This window comes from Vitis vinifera, chromosome 9 (genome assembly GCF_030704535.1).
Source record: "Vitis vinifera cultivar Pinot Noir 40024 chromosome 9, ASM3070453v1".
In the NCBI taxonomy this organism is placed as follows: domain Eukaryota; kingdom Viridiplantae; phylum Streptophyta; class Magnoliopsida; order Vitales; family Vitaceae; genus Vitis; species Vitis vinifera.
Genome location: NC_081813.1, coordinates 9,162,804 through 9,181,780, shown reverse-complemented (window position 1 = coordinate 9,181,780; position 18,977 = coordinate 9,162,804). Strand labels below are relative to the sequence as shown.

The 18,977-nt window shown below is 32.9% G+C and overlaps 1 protein-coding gene across 2 annotated transcripts; it reads left to right on the top strand.

Moving 5' to 3' along the window:
- Positions 1-1,315: 1,315 nt before the first annotated feature.
- On the top strand, positions 1,316-4,803 carry LOC100263405 (putative disease resistance protein RGA3). Of its 2 annotated transcripts, XM_010656550.3 has the most exons (3): positions 1,316-3,158; positions 3,384-4,301; positions 4,476-4,803. In XM_010656550.3, the coding sequence occupies exons 1-2, from the start codon at positions 1,478-1,480 to the stop codon at positions 4,262-4,264; spliced, it is 2,562 nt and encodes an 853-aa protein (XP_010654852.1). In that variant the 5' UTR covers positions 1,316-1,477; the 3' UTR covers positions 4,265-4,301; positions 4,476-4,803. The 2 variants fall into 2 exon arrangements, with proteins under 2 accessions (XP_010654852.1, XP_002267795.1); XM_002267759.4 differs by having other exon boundaries at positions 1,316-4,301.
- The last annotated feature ends 14,174 nt before the right edge of the window (positions 4,804-18,977 follow it).

Genomic DNA, 18,977 nt, shown 5'->3' with positions numbered 1-18,977 from the left:
TGTTCTTTAACAAGTTGAAAGACAAAGTATTTGGTTTTGAATATAAAAGGGTAAAATGTAAAACATGTTAAAGGATGACGTAGTAAATTTTATTTAATCGTTTTAAAACCATATAAAAGAGACGAACATTATTAACCATATTTTAAGGTAATTTTTTATCATGTTTTTTCCAATAATGTTTTTGTTATTGAAACCAAATAAATTCTTAATAGTGGACAAATATATGTAAGTTATAATTATTCTTATAAATAAGATTTATTATTTAAAGTTATTTAGATTTTAATAGCTACATATTTTATTATTTTCAAAATTATTAGTTGTTTTATCTATATTATTTTGATATTTATTATCATATACTATTAGATAAATCATAAATTTTTATATTTACTTTTAAGTTTTGGAATATTTTAATGTTTTTTTCATACAAAGTTGTTACATTTCAACCGGGCACTGTGCATTCCCTTTTATAGCTCTTTAAAAAAGGGCTCCTTGATTCCACATCGAGTGACTCCAGCTACCTTTATCACCCTGTGAATATGCCAATTCAACCATACATGAGTCAACTTGCTTAACGAATTGGGAAGAGTTTCTCCTATGGTCCATCTATTTGATGGACTTATGGATTAGGGATAAAAAATAAGATTTAATAGGACATTGGGTCTGTAAACAAAGATCCAATGACTTGGACAAACATGACAAAAGGTTAAACTGAACTACTAAGCCGACTCACCAGTTTAGCGGTTGTACTGTCAGTTTCACTCTGGTTCAATGCCATTTTGACCCCATTCTGATCCAATTAATTGAATTGAATAGGACTGAGGTTTGGTCAATGATTTGATTGATTGGTCTTATCCGATTTTTAAAACAAATGTAATGTCAGAGTTAGTACAAATAATTAAATAACAACAATATTAGGGTAATTTTTTTTTAATTATATTTGTGACCAAATAAATTCTTATAAATTCTTTATAGTGATGTTTAAAATTTTCTAAGAGACTTATTATTTGTAAGGATATATATATATATATAAACACTAGAAATCAGCTTAGCCTTTTCTAGAATAGAATTGAAAGTGGATTCGTACCTGAATTAAAGTGGAGAAATGTTTTAGACAAAGTGCAGTGCAAGATTGGAATATAAAATCTATCCAGTAAAGATGCTTTGCCTTTGTCCAAAACTTGTGTAACTGGCAATGCCATTCCAAAGAGGCAAGAAATGCTTTTCCATGCAGATTTGGGCATTGGATTTGGAGGTTTCTCTTGAGAAGGAAAAGAAAGGGAAGAAGTGATGAAGAAGATCAGCATATCTTGTCATACAGAAATGCCATTTTTAAGTAATCCATTCATACCTCTCTTCCATTCTATTTAAGGGAACATAATTAAGCTCGCCAAAGCTCCACATCCTTTCTCTCCATTGATCTAAGTTGTATCTGTCCATTTTCTTTGATTCATCAACCCCACCTAATTCATCAACCCTTATGGCGGATGCTCTTGTTTCTATCGTGCTGGAGCGATTGGCTTCAGTCTTGGAACAACAGATTCGTCAACAAGTTACACTGGTGGTGGGTGTCGAAAGCGAGGTGGACAACCTAAAAAGCACACTCCAGAGCATCAGAGCTGTTCTTGGAGATGCAGAGAAGAGACAGTTCACAGAAGAACTTGTAAAAGTTTGGTTAGAAAGGCTCAAGGACATCTCCTACCAGATGGATGACGTGGTGGATGGGTGGAGCACTGCTCTTCTCAAATTACAGATTGCAGCTGAAAACCCTGGCATCCCTAAGCCCAAGATAAGTTCCTGCCTTCCCTCCCCTTGTGTTTGCTTCAAACAAGTTTCTTTGCGCCATGATATTGCTCTTCAGATTAAGGACATAAAAAAACAACTAAATGCCATTGCAAATGAGAGAAATCAGTTCAATTTTGTGTCAAGTAGTATCATCCAGCAACCACATAGACGTATAACCAGTTCTGTAATTGATGTTAGCCAGTTCTGCGGTCGGGATGCAGATATAAACATTATAATAGGCAAGCTGTTGGGTGGGAGTTGCCAAGAAAGCTCCTCCCTCTACATCGTCTCCATAGTTGGGATGGGAGGGATCGGCAAAACAACTCTTGCTCAATTAGCATACAACCACGAAAAGGTGAAGTCCTATTTCCATGAAAGGATGTGGGTCTGTGTGTCTGATCCTTTTGACCCAATGAGGATTTCTAGGGCTATTCTTGAAGCCCTCCAGAAAAAGTCTTCTGGTTTCCATGATCTGGAAGCTGTACAACAAAAAATTTGCACACTTATTGCCGATGAGAAGTTCCTACTCGTGCTAGATGATGTTTGGACTGAAAACTATGAATTGTGGGAACAAGTAGAGAGTTCTCTCAAGGGTGGGGCACCGGGAAGTAGAATTTTGGTGACCACACGAAACGAAAACGTTTCTACAATGATGGGAACCACGTACAAGCACCCCTTGGGAGAATTGTCCAAGGAGCAATGTTGGTCATTGTTCAGTAACATAGCCTTTTACGGAAGGAGTAGGGAAAAAGTTGAAGAACTAGAAAACATTGGCAGGAAAATAGCAGACAAGTGTAGGGGCTTGCCTCTTGCTGCAAAAGTTTTAGGGAGTCTCATGCGCTTAAAAGATAATAAAGAAGATTGGGAGAGTATTTTGAATAATGAAATATGGCAACTTGATGTGATTGAGAAACATCTTTCCACTCCTTTATTGTTGAGTTATTATGATTTATCCCCTGCTGTTAAACGCTGCTTCTCATATTGTGCTGTCTTCCCAAAAGATCAAATCATTAGGAAAGATAGATTGATCAAGTTGTGGATGGCAAATAGCTATCTCAATTCTAGAGAAAGTATAGAGATGGAGAAAACAGGGGGAGACTACTTTGAAGACTTGGTGTCACGGTCACTTTTCCAAGATTTTGATAGAGATGATGAGGGCAACATAATATCGTGCAAGATGCATGATATAGTGCATGATCTTGCCCAATATTTGACCAAGAATGAATGCTTCATTCTGGAGATTGATGATGAAAAGGAAGTGAGGATGGCTTCCTCCTTCCAAAAGGCTCGTCATGCAACCTTAATTAGCACACCAGGGGCTGGATTTCCTAGCACTATCCATAATTTGAAATATCTGCACACATTGTCTGCTACAGGTATGGCCCATTTGAACACTGCTAAACTCCCACCTAATTTATTCAAACATTTGGTATGCCTTAGGGCATTAGACTTGAGTGGGCATCGGTTAATTAAGGAACTGCCGAGGAACTTGGGGAAATTGATACATCTGAGGCTCCTTAATCTATCAAATAATTTGATTGGAGGGGAATTGCCAGAAACAATTTGTGATCTATATAATTTGCAAACTTTAATTCTTTCAGATTTGCTCATAACACTACCTCAGGGGATGAGAAAACTAATTAACCTGAGACATCTTGAATGGGAAGGCAGTAGAGTATTGATGTTGCCAAAAGGAATCGGGAGATTGACCTCACTTCGGACATTAACTGGGTTTCCTATAATTGGTGATCATTTTAGACGTGATGTATGCAAAATAGGAGAACTGAAAAACTTAAACAGCCTCAGGGGAGGTCTTGTGATAAGTGGGATAGCTAATGTGAAAGATGCAGAGGAGGCTGGCGAAGCAGAATTGAAGAATAAGAAACACCTCCATCATTTGGAACTAGAGGATTTTGGGCGGCTTGCCTCAGCTGCTTCAAAAGGTGTGGCTGAAGCTCTACAGCCTCATCAAAACTTGAAGTCTTTAAAAATAAGTAATTACGATGCTGCCACCGAGTTCCCCAGTTGGATAGCGGCCTCATCGCTGGCCCAATTGAAAAAGCTTGAAATTGTGTATTGCGCACAGGTTACATGTTTGCCTCCATTGGGGGAACTACCTCTCCTTGAAATCCTGATAATAAAGAATATGAAGAGAGTGAAATACGTGGGTGGTGAGTTTTTGGGATCTTCTTCAACAACTGCATTCCCAAAGCTGAAGCAACTCATTTTTTATGGTATGAAAGAGTGGGAAAAGTGGGAAGTAAAAGAAGAAGATGAAGAAGAAGAATGGAGGTCAGTAATGCCATGTCTCCACTCCTTGATCACATGTGAATGCCCTAAGCTGGAAAGCCTGCCCGAGCGCCTGCTCCAGATTACTGCACTACAGAAACTGCATATCATCGACTGTCCTACTGTGCGAGGAGGGATCGATTTGTCCAAATTATCTCATATTTCACAAGTTCAGTTTTATCGGCCGTTCTGATAGCATCGCTAGCTCTAGCTGCATGCACTCCAGAGAGGTAATTGAATTGCTTCGATCTTAAGTAGTACACACAGCATACGATATTTTGTTTACTTTTATGATTTTTTTTTTTAAAACAATTAATTATTAATGTTCTTGCTTCCATAACTTCCACGGGATGTGATCCCTAAATGCATGGTTTGTTTTCTTTTGGTTTTGATAATTGATGCAGTGCAAGCCTGACTCCCTCCGTCCAAAGGAGTGCATCTCATGCTGGAAGAAATCAACTATCATGCTCCCAAGAGATGAGACAAATAAATTTTTTATCATTCCACTGGTTTTCTGATGAATCCATGTCAAATTATGATGCATGTGTACTATGATATCCAAACTCTGGCAAGTGGTCCAAAGCTGATTAATTATAAACAGATATTTTTCCTTGTACTACTCCATAGTTTCTTTGTAATAAGCTCATTGCCTGTTATCAGGTTTGGATCATGAAACAAACTATTACGTATATATGTTTGAATATTGGATTGGGCACAATTACATTAATTTGTTCAGAGTTGTTTGTAAAAGGATGAAATGGGTTTATCAGTGACAAGTTTAAGGATAGGGTTCTAGAAATTAATAAAAATAAGATCTATTAAGGCCTTGCAAAAATAAATATTGTGAATTTTATTTAAGAAAATTTTATTAATTTTTATATGAAAACACGAATATGTTCATTTGATTTGTTTCAGTTATTACATGTTTGCAGCTTCTAAAACAGGAAATAATATTTAAAATAGGCATTTTGAATGAATGATATGAAGATAGGTTTAAAAAATTGTTAGGCTATAAGCTATATCTAGTTTTCAATTTTTTTTCATCATGGGAATTATGGCCACCACTATTATTGATTTTATCATTCTAATTATTGATTTTACATTGAACTCTAAAATTCTATCTTTATTGCAAATGCTACTTCTTTTCCTCTTCTCCATCATGATACACTAAATTTCTTCCTTAGACTTATTTGGTATTCAGAAAGTAGCAAGTAAAGAAAACAAATATTAATGCTATGTTTGGTACTTGGAAATTTCGAGGGAATATGTAAGAAAAATGAAATAAAGAGAAAAAATAGAAGAAAGAAAAATGAAGGAAAATAAAAAATATATTCAAAATCAATAAATTATTTTTATATGTTTCTTCAAACTCATTTCACTTAGTTTTCTTAATTATATAAAAATTAAATAATTTTAAAATGTATAAATTTCTAACTAATTTTCTTTAGACAATTTTATGGTGAAACCAAACATGAAAAAAAACATTTTCTTCAGTAATTTTTTTTCCTTTCCTTTATGCTTTTTGGGAACCAAATATAGCCTAAGGAAAATGGTTTGACTATAAAAAAATATGAAAAAAATGAAATATAATTAAATTAGTTAAAAATTTATGCATTTAAATTTTTTTTAATATATATATTTATATAATTGAGGAAAATAAGTTAAATGAGTTTGAAAAAGTATATAAAATAATTTATTTACTTTAAATCTATTTTTAATTTTTATTTAATTTTAAGTTATAATCACACTAACAAATTGAACTTTGAAGGCATATTAGTTAAGCTACAACTCATTGTGTTTTTTTATAAACCAAAAATATGATAAAGTGATGGTTAAAGGGGAAAAAAAGTGGATATATATAGATAGAAATAAAAGGTAAATTTTAATCTTTATTTTATATCTACATAGAAGGTGATAAAACTATGATAAAGTAAGATGGTGAAAGAAACATTTTTCAAAAGAAAAAGTTCAATGGTGAAACTAGATAGATCTTAGAATATGTAAAAGCTAAGAGATTGAAAAAAAATAAATGTATAATGTAGATATAAGGGTTATTTTCCATCAATGTTTACATTCTAAAAAAAACTGAAAGTGAAAGAAGAATGTTCATTATTTTGGTGTTGAGTTGTAAAGAAAGAAGATAAATAGAAAAAGCAAGAACTATCTACAAACGATAAAAGAGAAGCATTCACACTCGCGACACACCCTACCCCCTAAAAATGTTAAATATATATATATACTTCTTACAATAAGAGGACTCATTGTTATTGTTCCCATAATAATGACAAGTCTGAACCATTGGGGTAAGACCCATATTTATTTCAAAGGTTGCCCCTCTCCCACCCCCGAGCTAAATTGTTGGCTTCACCACCTCTTGCGGGTGGATTTAAAACAGGCTTCATTGGAAATATTTTGTTGTAGTAATGTGAATCAAATAAGTCATTACTAATTATCATTTCAAATAAAATAGGCTATTCTCAACACAACAAGGAAGAAAGGAAAGTGGATGCTACCTTACAAAAATGGTTGGAGATTGGGTACTTTTTCTACTTTCTCGTCAACTTTTGACTACTTCCTCACCCAACATAAAATATTAAATAATAAAATACCTTACTTTATAACCTAAAGAATGACATTTACAAAAATAAAATGAAAACAAATTCTCACAAAACCGTCTTAAACCATGTAGGAGAACAAGATGCTCAAGTTTGTGTTTGATTATTGGAAAATTCGAAGAAGCAAAAATGGAGAGAAAAATGGAAAATAAAGAAAGAATACAAAATTATAATTTTGTGTTATTTAATAATCCATTAAGAAGTTGAGAAAAATAAAATTAAGATATTGTTTAAATCCACTTCTTGTTTTCTATTTTCAAAAATAAGTCACACATAATATACAATAATTCTTAAAGACTTAAAAATTATTTAAAAATTTAAAGTATAAATCGATTTTAATATTTTAAATACAAAATTTTTTAGAGTAATTATAAAAATGGTCAAACTTTGCATCAATAATTTATTGTTACTTAATAATCAAAAGATAAAATAAAAATAAATAAATAATCAATTAGAAAGTTAATAAAATAAAACAAAGAAATTTTGAATGAGTTTGGTTATATACATTTTAAAAGTAATTTTTTTTTACAAATTTTAATTAATCTATTATTATTTTTATAATAATTTTTACATAATTTTATAATTTGATAAACAAGACAATAAATTAAGATAAAAAATAGTTAAATACATTATATTTAATACTTATCAAAATTAAATAAATTATACCGAGCATATAAATTAATTTATTTATCTTCCTTATTAAATTGTTTTGTAAGAATAATGAGGCCTTTACATGTATGAAACCATGTATGAAACCATGGTTTTATAAGACCAATATTACCTTTTAAATGTATGAAACCATCCCAAATGAGGCCTTAGTTTCAATCAATTAATCCCCACAAATTTTAGTTATAGAGATATTATACAACAAAAACATGGAAATAATATGGTTAAAATCTTAGTAAGAACAGTTACAAAATTTGAGATGTAATAAATTCAACAATTTAAATAAAAAAAATAGAGAAAAATTCTATATAAAGAAAAATTGACAAGAGTATGCAAAATTTGTGTACCTCAAATATTCTATTTTCTAGATAAAAATTAATAATTTTAGTAAGAAATTAAAGATCTAGAAGTTTGTTCAAGAGTTTTGGTAGAGTTTGACTTACTGTGGCAATAAAAGTTGTCCCCCATACTCAAGCGCATGCGCACAGCCTGTTTGGCCGTTTGATATATTTTTAAAAACAAAAAATGGTTTTTAAAAATTCTTAACACATCATCGTTCCAGAAAATAATTTTTAAAAACAAAGTGAAATAGAAAATAATTTTTAAAAAATCAAATAAGAGTTTTTTCATCAATTTTTTAGAATAAAAGAAAACATAGGTCAGTTTGATTATATTATGTAAAACTTGTTTTTGAAAATAATTTTTTATTTTTTAACTTAAAAATAGTTTTTAAAAATAAATTTTAGAAAATATAGACAATCGAACTCTTAAATTTTATTTTTATTTTTTAGTTTTTACTTTTAGCCTTAGTCAAATAAAAAACTCCTTTGTCCTTACCAATAAAAAAAAGTGCCACCATCTCCGTTGTAAAATTATAAAAAGGAAAAGAAATTAAAACAAAAAGAAAACGCACTATTTAAAAAATTGGATTAGTACAAATATTAAAAAAATCAACATCTATTAGAGAAAGTTATAATAAATATGAATTTCACATAAGTAATTGAGAAATCAAAATAAAAATAAAAATAAATATAAGGAGTATGTTTATGATATTTAATTCATTTAAAAAAAAGTAATAGAGATAAAATAAAAAATAAAAGAAAGATAGATTGAAATGGTAGTGTGGACCCCACATTTCGGCTCGATGCGTTTCCCACTTGATGGCGAGCTCATTTTTTATTTTGAAAAATGATTTATTAATTAAGAAAATGACTTGGAGTCGCCACTTATTTTTGTTTTATTTTTAAAAGGGTAAACAAAATAAGAAAGAAAAACCCTAAGTGTGACTCCTTGTTTTGGAAAAGGTTAGTCTACGAAAAACCGGATCGGGTTCGGGGGTCAGGTTACTTATCGGGAAGGTACGGTAAAAAAAACCATAGCACCCCTCTAAGTCCCTAAAATCGGGTCTCTACTAATAAAATGAAGCTGACGTGGCAATTGATGGGAAAATTAATGGATACTCAAATCGACCATGCACACGTGGGAATCAAAATATGCATAGAGAATGATCGAAATGGGAAGGGATGCGTACCTGGGCCACGAACGAGCAATGCACTATCATAAAAATGGAGTCAGTGTATAATAAAGAGCACAAAACATATCACATGCGTCACCAAATAGATATTAAAAACAGTTTAAGGGAAAACTGGATTTTTGAAATTTATTTGAAAATTGGAGTCTTAGAGATTATTTGAAAATTGGAATTTTAGGAACTAAATACAAGAATGAGAATTTTAGAAATTAAATTTGAAAGGAATTAAAATTTCGGAAAACTAAATCTAGGAATCGGGATTTTGAAGAATTATTTAAAGACGAAATTTTAATAAACGAATGAGTGAATAAATAAATAAATGAAATAATAATAATGATGAAATTAATCATTAAACAACTGAATGTGAATAGTGGAATTTCTGATATTGAAAATTAAATTTAGAAAACGGAATTTTGAAAATTTGAACTTTAATTATTGGAATTTGTAAAATAAAATGAATGGAATAATAATAATAATAATGAGAATTATATTTAAACGAATGAACGTGAATAGTGGAATCTTTGAAATTGAAAGTTTGAAGAGTTATTTAAAAATGAGATTTTAAATGAAAGAATAAGTGAATAGATAAACGAATGGAATAATAGTAATGATGATTAGGAAAATAGTTGTGAAAATTGGGAAGTGAACTTGGGAATTGGAAAATTGAAGAATTATTTAGAGATGGAATGTCGAAAAATTAAATTTCAAAAATTGGATACCCGAAAAATTATTTTAAGGACGGAATGCCGAAAAATTAAATTTCCAAAAATTAGAAACCCGAAAAATTATTAAGGATGAAATTTTAAAAATAAATAAATAAATAAATAAAATAATTTAAGTTTGGGAGGTCAAAGTTGTGAAAACTATATATATATATATATATATATGTATATATATATTTTTTTTAATAGGAATTTTTTTTTATAATAATTAAATTAAAAATAAAATTTTGAAAATGAATCTTTGGCATCAAAAGTTGGAAAAACTAAGAAAATGATAAAAATAGGAGTGGCCTTAGCGTGGCAAACAGGCTTGCACTTAAGAAAAGCAAACAAACAAATAATAATAATAATAATAATAATAATAAAAAAGGCCACAAACCCATAGAAACCCATTTTCCCATCAACCCAATCCACGTGGGGCTTAAATGCAAGTGAATGAACTCGTGTGACTCACTAAATCTATTTGCAGCAGCCTTTGCCAATCTTCTGCCACCCACAATGGTCAACAGCAACGCAAATAATTGGATTATAAAGGATTCAAGGCCTTTTTTTTTCTTCTGCACCATCAAAGTCATATCTTCCCTCATGAGGGTCATCTGCACCTCCAACTGATAGCGGTTCATACACTCATAAAGATGATACAAATGTCTGCCACAAAGGTCCTTATTCTCCATAATAGCTCTCTAGATATTTCATGACACCTCAATGTATTTTCACTGTTATTGCCTCGGGTTCATGAAGAGGTTATAATGGGTCGGTAGGATTCAGGGCGACTAAGAGGGATGAAAATACAAGATGTCCAGTTGGTGTCTAGGTGCTGCTATTCATGCCAATGGGAAAATCAGTGCTCTGTAATGATGCCGTTTAGTGAGGAAACCCATTGAACGTTTCTTCAAACCATGATCTATTCTCACCATATTGGCTGCCAAAAAAAAGAATAACGCTAACGAAGCTGGAGTGTTGAATCATTTGAAGTCTTTTCTATTCAGTTCTGTTCTTCCATGTCATCTAAACCTTGTGAACATATACCCTTGCAAAAGTTCGCAGTCAAACCCAGATTTCCTCTCTCACAGTTCATGCACTGAACATGGTCCAAGAACAAGGAATAGCCACAACAAAGAAGAAATCATGGAAACAGAGCATGAAAAATAAGAGATGAAAATATCCTCAAATGAGACTTCATTCGTGGGTCATCCGTGAGCCCTCTGACTAGGTGAAGAATAATATCAAATGCAAATATTGGCATGATTTTTGGGGCATTTCGCAACAGAGATAGACATGCTCAGACTAACAATGCCAAACATGAATGCACGGTTATATCTCAATAAGCAACAAGTGGCCTTCATTATCCACTCCAAACAAAACAACAAATATCCAAAATATCAATAAGAAAATGCAGAGGGATAGCAAGAATCCGAAATAAACCATAGCCTGTTGCATTCATGGGATAGCAAGAATCCGAATCAAACCATAACCAGTTGCATTCATACCTGAGGAAGTCTTTTCCAGCAAGACCAGCAGGACTCCAAGCTTCTCTCCAGAAAATCCGTCCGCTACCCTGCTTTTTTCCCCCCAAGCTTCCTCTTTCAACTGGTCTCCTCCCCCCTTCCTCCTTACCCTGTTCCTATCTTCTTTGGCAAGTCTCTACTTGCCCTACTGTTCCTCGCATCAGCAGCATGGCCCTCCAATCACCAGCATGGCCCCTGCCATCTTGACTTGCTGCACATCCCATCTCTCGTAGCTGCTTTCATGCCGAAAGGGAGGTCCCCCCTCCTCACTAAATCCCACTCTGGGATCCTCCTTGAAATGCCACCTTGCTTCAACTTATATCTATAATAAAAGAAGGCAATAATAATAAAAATCATATCACTTGAACCAATACACTTGGTTCAAAACAGGGGGTTTACAGGTAGATATATAGAAAATTTTCGTCTGTGACCAATGAAAAAATGCCATCAAAACATGGCGAAATATTATCGATATTTCGGGTTTTGGTAGACCCCTGTATAAAATATTATGGGATGTATCGAATGGTTGAAATTTCCTGTCATTTTTGGATTTTTTTTTCCTGATTTATCGGATTTTTTTTTCTGATTCAACCTTGTTCTTCCCGGTGAAAAGCCAGCTTCCATCCACTTGGGCAACCATGCCCATGTTAAATTTCCTACCCTACATATTATATACTATGGTATATTGACACGTAAATTTTGTACGCATTGATGAAAAATAAATTTTTAATAAATTAATTAATTTAATTATCTTATTTTCAAATTCCATTTAATTTACAATTAAAAATCCAAAAATCATGAGTTAAATGCACAAATATATAAATATGTAAACAATATTATAAATATTTTGAAATAGAAAAATAATCACATATATTTGTAAAGTAGATATATTATCATTTTAGTATTAAATGTATTTTCAAATTTTAGGTATTATTGACGAATGCCACTAATTATATCATTTATATATTAATTTCTTTAATAAAACAATTTTAATATATATATTATTGTCTCCATCGAGATAAGATTCCTTCATTCAATAGTGTTATGGAATTACATTGATATTCCTTTTAGTACTAAAAAAAACCACTATAGTGTAATATTTATAAATAATTGACATGACATTTAATTAAATTAAATACTTAATGTAAATTAATATTAAGTGTATATTTATAAAATTCATATTTCTTATCAATACACATGATATTGTTGTTGAATATCACAACTTATATTATAAATGTATTAATTTATTCAACAAAGCGATTTCAATATATGTATTATTGTTTCTTTATCATTTTGAAGTTTTCCTAAATGTTTTTATGAGTTTTGATCAAATTTGGTTATATCGATATTTTTTGTCAAAATTTTTGTTGATATTTTCCAATATATTTGTAAAATCATTCTATTGGTATATTTGTAAAAATTGATATTTTTCATCTTATGACTTAACTTGTTGTGTGTACCATTTTGATGAGAGTTGACATTAAATGTTTCTGAATCAACCTATACAGTACTTGAATAACTTAAGACATGTAAAGTTGCAAAAGTTAGAGATGAATAAGAAGTAATAAGTTGAGTTTTTGTCATATAAGACCACTTTACAAGGATTCATTGGTCCTAGTGCTTAGCGCCTGGCCAAATGAGGGTTCATAACACTTTCACCTACCTTTAGAGGAGCCTCACTAAACCATTGAAGGTTGCTGAGTTTATTGAGGATATAAGCAATTTACCTTTATGACTAGAAAGTTCTATTGAACTATATGTACTCACGTAAGGGGTCATTTAAGGACAATGTGACACTATGCTAGAACTACTAACTTATTATCCAATTAATAGAATGGTAAAATGGATGAATTGATATGTAAAGGAGGGTGTGGTTGGTCCAACTTCCTTCTTTTTAGCTTTAATGGAAGGCAAAGAGAAGGAAACTAGAAAAGGCAAATAGTGAGAGTGACTTCCCTTTCCATCTTCAAAATACAATTTTTACTTCTTTCGTTGGCCAATCCTTTCAAGATTTGTTTTAAATTTTAGATTATAATTATACCTAGGAGTTGTGTAGGTGCATCTTAGGATATTAGAGAAGAACAAATGGGGTTTTGACGGGTTTATGTGTAGAAGATAAGAGGGTTATGCAGAGATCAGAGAGAATGTGAGGTAAAAATAATGATTTTCTGTGGCGATTGGTGAGACAATGTTAATGGGGACAATGGCTTGGAGAGGTCATGGATTAGGAAAAGTAGTAGTTTTTGAAAGAAAGAAATGAAAAAGAAAGGGAAAATATCCAAAATGTCAAGGGAGGACTCAACTTATGAGATGATGATTTTACCTTTTGAATAATCTTTTTTCTTATTATTAACTTACAAATATTAGAAAAAAAAGTGGTGAGATTGAGTTAGCATATATAGCTGTGAGTTAGCGTATATTATACAATTGAGTTAATGTATATTATACAATTGTATCTTTTTTGTATAGTTGTTTATTATTCTAAATAGTTGACAATACTAAAATAATCTTGTGCATCTTGTATAAATACCCTTGAGTTATATCGAAAGAGTATTCAACAATTTATCAAGTTGGTATCAAAGCTGGAGTAGGGAATTTATGCTATTGCCTAGTCGACTCTTCTTCCATAATTTTTTTCACCCTCTTCGTTACCATATCATGCATGTTTACAAAAGCAAATTTGAGTGTTTTTGACAACAAAAGGTCATCCATGGTGACCATTTATGAGACTACCTCTCCAACAATTTCTATTAAGTTGGATGGTTCTAATTATCTTGTTTGGTTTCAAATTTTAGAGATACATATTACTAGTAGAAAGAAGAAGGGTTATATCATAGGAAGGAAGATTACACTTGCAGAGGATGACCCAAACTATGATGAATGGGAGGCTAAAAATGCTCTAGTTAAGTCTTGGCCCATCAATTCCATGACTAACAAGTTGATATCACACTTTGTGTAGTGTGGAATGGCTAAGGAGGTTTGAGACGCAGTCAAGAGAAGTTATCTTGATGTCTTTGAATTCTTCTCGAGTATATGAACTGATGAAAATATCTTTTCAATCACACCAAGGTGGTCACCCCTTTGTAGAATACTACAATGAGTTAAACTCAATATTCATAGAACTTGATTATCGAAGACCCAATGATATGATGTGTGTAACTGATATTGAGAAACAAATGAAGCATATTGCTGAGGATTGGGTTTATATATTTCTTATAGGTCTTGATCACAATTTGAATCAAGTTAGCAGTTATGTTTTAGTCAACTCTTCTTTACTAAATCTAGAGAAAGCCTATTCACTAGTCTATCGTGAAGTGCGGAGGTAGGTCACCATGGGAACATAAGATCACTCTAAGGCTTCTACAATGGCTGTCCATAAGAATAACACTTGACCAATATATTTAACTCTTTCTACCAACTCTTCTTCTTGCTTCTAAACTCATTGCTATGAAACCAAGGTTTGGTTAATCTCGGTTTTGATGATAACAAAACAAGGTTTAGAATTAATGATTATATTTCAAGTAAGATTAGGCAAGACGATTTCCAAAGTGGCAATCACAAAGACAAATTAAGTCAAGGAGAAATCATGAAGAAGAAGACCACCTCAAAGAGAAGTGTTTTTCAAGACCCAAGCTTCATAAGATCTCTTTGTAAGGTTGTTAGTGCACTAGGATTTTCATGCATTACATTCTTTACTTATGCACCAAAATCATCTAAGAGTTATTTTGTTTTAAATATTTAAAATTGGATGATTTCATGTTTTCAACTAAAACCTTGTGTTAAATGTTTTTCAAACTTGTTTAAAAGGTTTTAAGTTAAAAAAGTTGGCTGTTGACCCAAAAACGGCTCAACAGGTTGAACCGATCTAGAAGCAGGTCGACCCCTAGTTCAACTGAGCAAGGTTGAATAGTAACCGATCGACCCCTAGCTCAATTGGTCGAGTGGTGCAAAAAAACCTTATCTCTTTTCTAGAACGGTTGTTCAACCGAATGAGGAGGTAGTTGACCCCCACCTCAACCGGTTAAGGTCTGCTCAAGGGGCGGTTGAGGTCTAACAGTCACCTGCCAAATATTAAATGCTAATAGCCAGTTAACTAGTTGACCCCCAACTCGACCGGTCCAACCCCCAACGGCTAGTTTGGTCGTTTTCTTCTATAAAAAGGCTCCAATATTCATTGTTTCATGAGGTTAACCTTTCCAAACATTTCTTGAATATATTTGAGCCTTAGAAGAGTGTTTTTGAGTGCACCATTGTTCTAAAACTTGCATATCTTTAGTGCACCATTCAATCATAGTTTTCTTGTATCATTTGAGCCTAAAGTTTTGTACTAGGATTTTGTGAAATTATTTGTATATCTTTGAGAGGAAGAATCTAAGTGTGAGGTATTACTTAGGGATTTTCAAGATTGGGGTATCTTTTGAGAACTATAAAGGGTGCTTGGAGCCAAAAGTCCAAGAAGGTGGATTGGAACCATAATCCAATTGTATTGATTGAAGGCTTGGTTTCAAAGCCTTGAATTAGTGGAACTTCAAGCTTGAGATTAAAGCTTGAGGAGAGTGGATGTAGGTCGGATTGCGCCGAACCACTATAAAATCTTGTGTTTGCATTCTCTCTTCCTTACTCTTTTAATTTATATGCAATTGTCTTTATATTGTTTTATTATATACTTGCATATAATTGTCTCTTGTATTCACATAATTTAAATTTACAAAAAGAGATCATCACCCTATTCACTCCCCCTCTAGGGTGATTATCATAGGTCGGATTAGCCTAATTTTTCTAACAATTGCAAATAGCACTAAACATATGGTAAATGTTTTTGGAAGAAGCATAATTATCCAAAGTATTACAAGCTTAAGCAAGCTTAAAGAAAGAACAAGAAATCTGCTTAGGTTTCTCTTATCGACACTCCTCCTCCAACTTCTGCTTGTGAGGTTTCTTGATTGTCTTCTCAAGAAGGTAATTTTGGATTGGCCTTTATTTTTGTTACCTTTAACAATTGGATATTGATTTAGGGGCCATTGATCATATGACTAGTAATTCTTCATTTCTTGACTCTTTAATGCTCTCACCTATTAAGTTTGTTCAAGTTGCTAATGAGACTTTTATGCTAATTTCAGGAGCCAGGAATGTCTCACTTTCTCCCATACTCTCCATGTCCTCTGTCTTACTTGCATCTAATCTTTTTAATAGTCTTCTTTCCATTGGCAAGATTTCCAAACATCTTAATTATTTTGTAAGCTTTCATTCTACTCATTGTGTGTTTTAGGACAATCTTATGAAGATAACGATTGGAATTGGTAAGGAAATGGGAGGTCTTTACAACTTATAGGGGGCAAGATACAATTTGAATCTAATCGTGTTTTTCAAGTAGCAAAAGAGATGTTTGATAGAGAAAAGATTTTTTTAATGGCATTGCTGATTAGACCACCCATCATTTTCTTATTTGGAATGTTTATTTCCTTAGTTGTTTTGGAATATTTTAGTTTCTATTTTAAGGTGTGAACAATGCATTTATGCTAAAAATCATTGTGTATATTTCAAAATAAGTCTCAAAAAAGTCCAATTCCTTTTACTTGTGTTTTTACAAATGTGTAAGGTAATTTTCTACTTCTTCTGTTTCTATTCATATATACTTTGTGTCTTTTATTGATGACTGTACTAGATTGAGCTGGGTATATTTGCTTAAGTCTAAGAATGATGTTCTACATGTTATTCCTCAATTTTCCAAAATGTTTGCTACACAATTTAATACTTAGGTTATGGTCTTTCACTTTGACAATGGTTGTGAGTTTTTAATTCAATCCCTTATTGATTTATTCAAAGAAAATGGAATCTCCACTAGACAATGTGTACATACACACCATAATAGAATGACATAGTAGAGCGTAAAAATCAACGCATTCTAGAGGTGGCCCAAGCTTTATGCTTTACTATGCGTGTCCCAAAATGTTTCTAGGCTAAGGTTATCAAGAGTGTTGTATTTCTCCTCAATCAAATGCTTGCTCATGTCATTGATTATCAAAGTCCTTTGTGAATGTTATCAAAATTTCACCCTATTCTTTCTGTTTTGAATCTTTGTCTTAAAGTTTTTTATATGTATGTTATGCTTGTATACACTCTCATCAAAGGGATAAGCTTGATCCTCGTGCTCTTAAATGTGTCTTTCTTGGTTACTCTAGTTCTTAAAAGGGCTATAAATGTTTTCATCATCCTACAAGAAAATACTATGTCTCCATGGATGTCAACTTCTGCAAACTGGAGTATTATTTTTGTGGGAATGTGTTTCTAGTTCCTCTTTAAGGGGAGATTAATAGTAAGGATTCAACTGATTTGCATAAGGGGGAGTCTTTAGATGCTCCCAACCCTCTGACAACTGAGTTTGAATATGAGGAAAGGAAGTGTGAAAGACCAACCAAATTATTCTAATAAGGTTATATAAGAAAGAACAAAAATGCTAATGTCATACCTTTTCAAGGTTTCAATACTCCTATTAATGATACTACCATACCATTAAATGACTTTTCCATTGAGACTAATCCTAAGGTACATGTTCCTTCACTTGTAACTTCTGAAACTTCTACCTTGAATCCACAAATTGGTGATCAAGGTATGAGATATCCTCTTTGATTACTAAAAAAGTGCTATTTCATAGCTTGTAATTAACTCTTTTAAACACTTTTGAGTAGTAGTTGTCACCTTTTAACCCAATTAACATATTAAGGACCCTTGCAATCAATTCTAATCAAATTGTGTTAAGTTTTGGTGTTTTGATAGCTTTTTGATCACCAAAGCAATCCAAGATTGAGGAGAGTTCTTTGGAATCCATGGCAAGGCACAGGGCGTCCGGACACACCATCAGAGGACGGCGGAACGTAGGCTGTGGCAGGCTGTCTTTTTCATCCGAACAACATATCCGGATAGGATATGCTATCGTCCGGGTGTAATGATCGCGAGTGCCGTGTGCTTCTCCCAGAGAGAGTCCGGATAGGGGAGCGTGCCACATATCCTCTTAGAGAATCCGGATGGAGTTGCTTCGCCGACATTCTACCCGGATGTCTTACATCCGGAATTCTGCTCCGCCGACATTCCACCCGGATGTCTTACATCCGGAATTCTGCTCCGCCGACATTCCACCCGGATGTCTCACATCCGGAATTCTGCTCCGCCGCCATTCCACTCGGATGTTTCACATCCGGCACATTCCATCCGGATATTTCACATCCGACGCCTGACGCCGGATGGGAGAGGAGGGCGTTTCAACTTCCCCGGTCAGACGTATCCAGATCCTTTGATAGCGCTTATCCGGAGAGTTTCGCAGCCATTTTGCACAGTGTCGCGGTGTTCTCCTGAAGCTTCCCGATATGTCCGACTGACATTTTGAGATATTTTTCTGCACAGTGCTGCGGTGTTCTCCTGAAGCTTCCCGATATTTGCGACCGACATTTTGGGATATTTTGAGATATTTTGCTTTAGATATTTGTTGTCTAAATCCCCAAACTCTCCTTGTAACCCACCAATTATAGGATTCCTTAGTTATTAAGTTTGGAAAAAGGGTGAATAACCTCTTATATATAGTTTGTAATATCGAACATATATCGATCATATATCGATCGATCCTTTGTACAGTTTTGGGAAGGAAGTAAAATACAGAGCATTTGCTCTGCTTTTCATATATTTTTGTTTTCTCGTTATTTTACTTTCTAGCCAATCAAACTCTGAGGATTTTTTCTCAGAGGATGAGAGGCTAGGCTCTTCGTCTCTTGGAATGAGGAAAGCTGGGTAAGTTTCCAAATGCATAAATTGGAAGTTTTGTTGTTTTAGTTTTTAATGAAGAGAAAGTGTGACCCGTTAATGGTTTTTA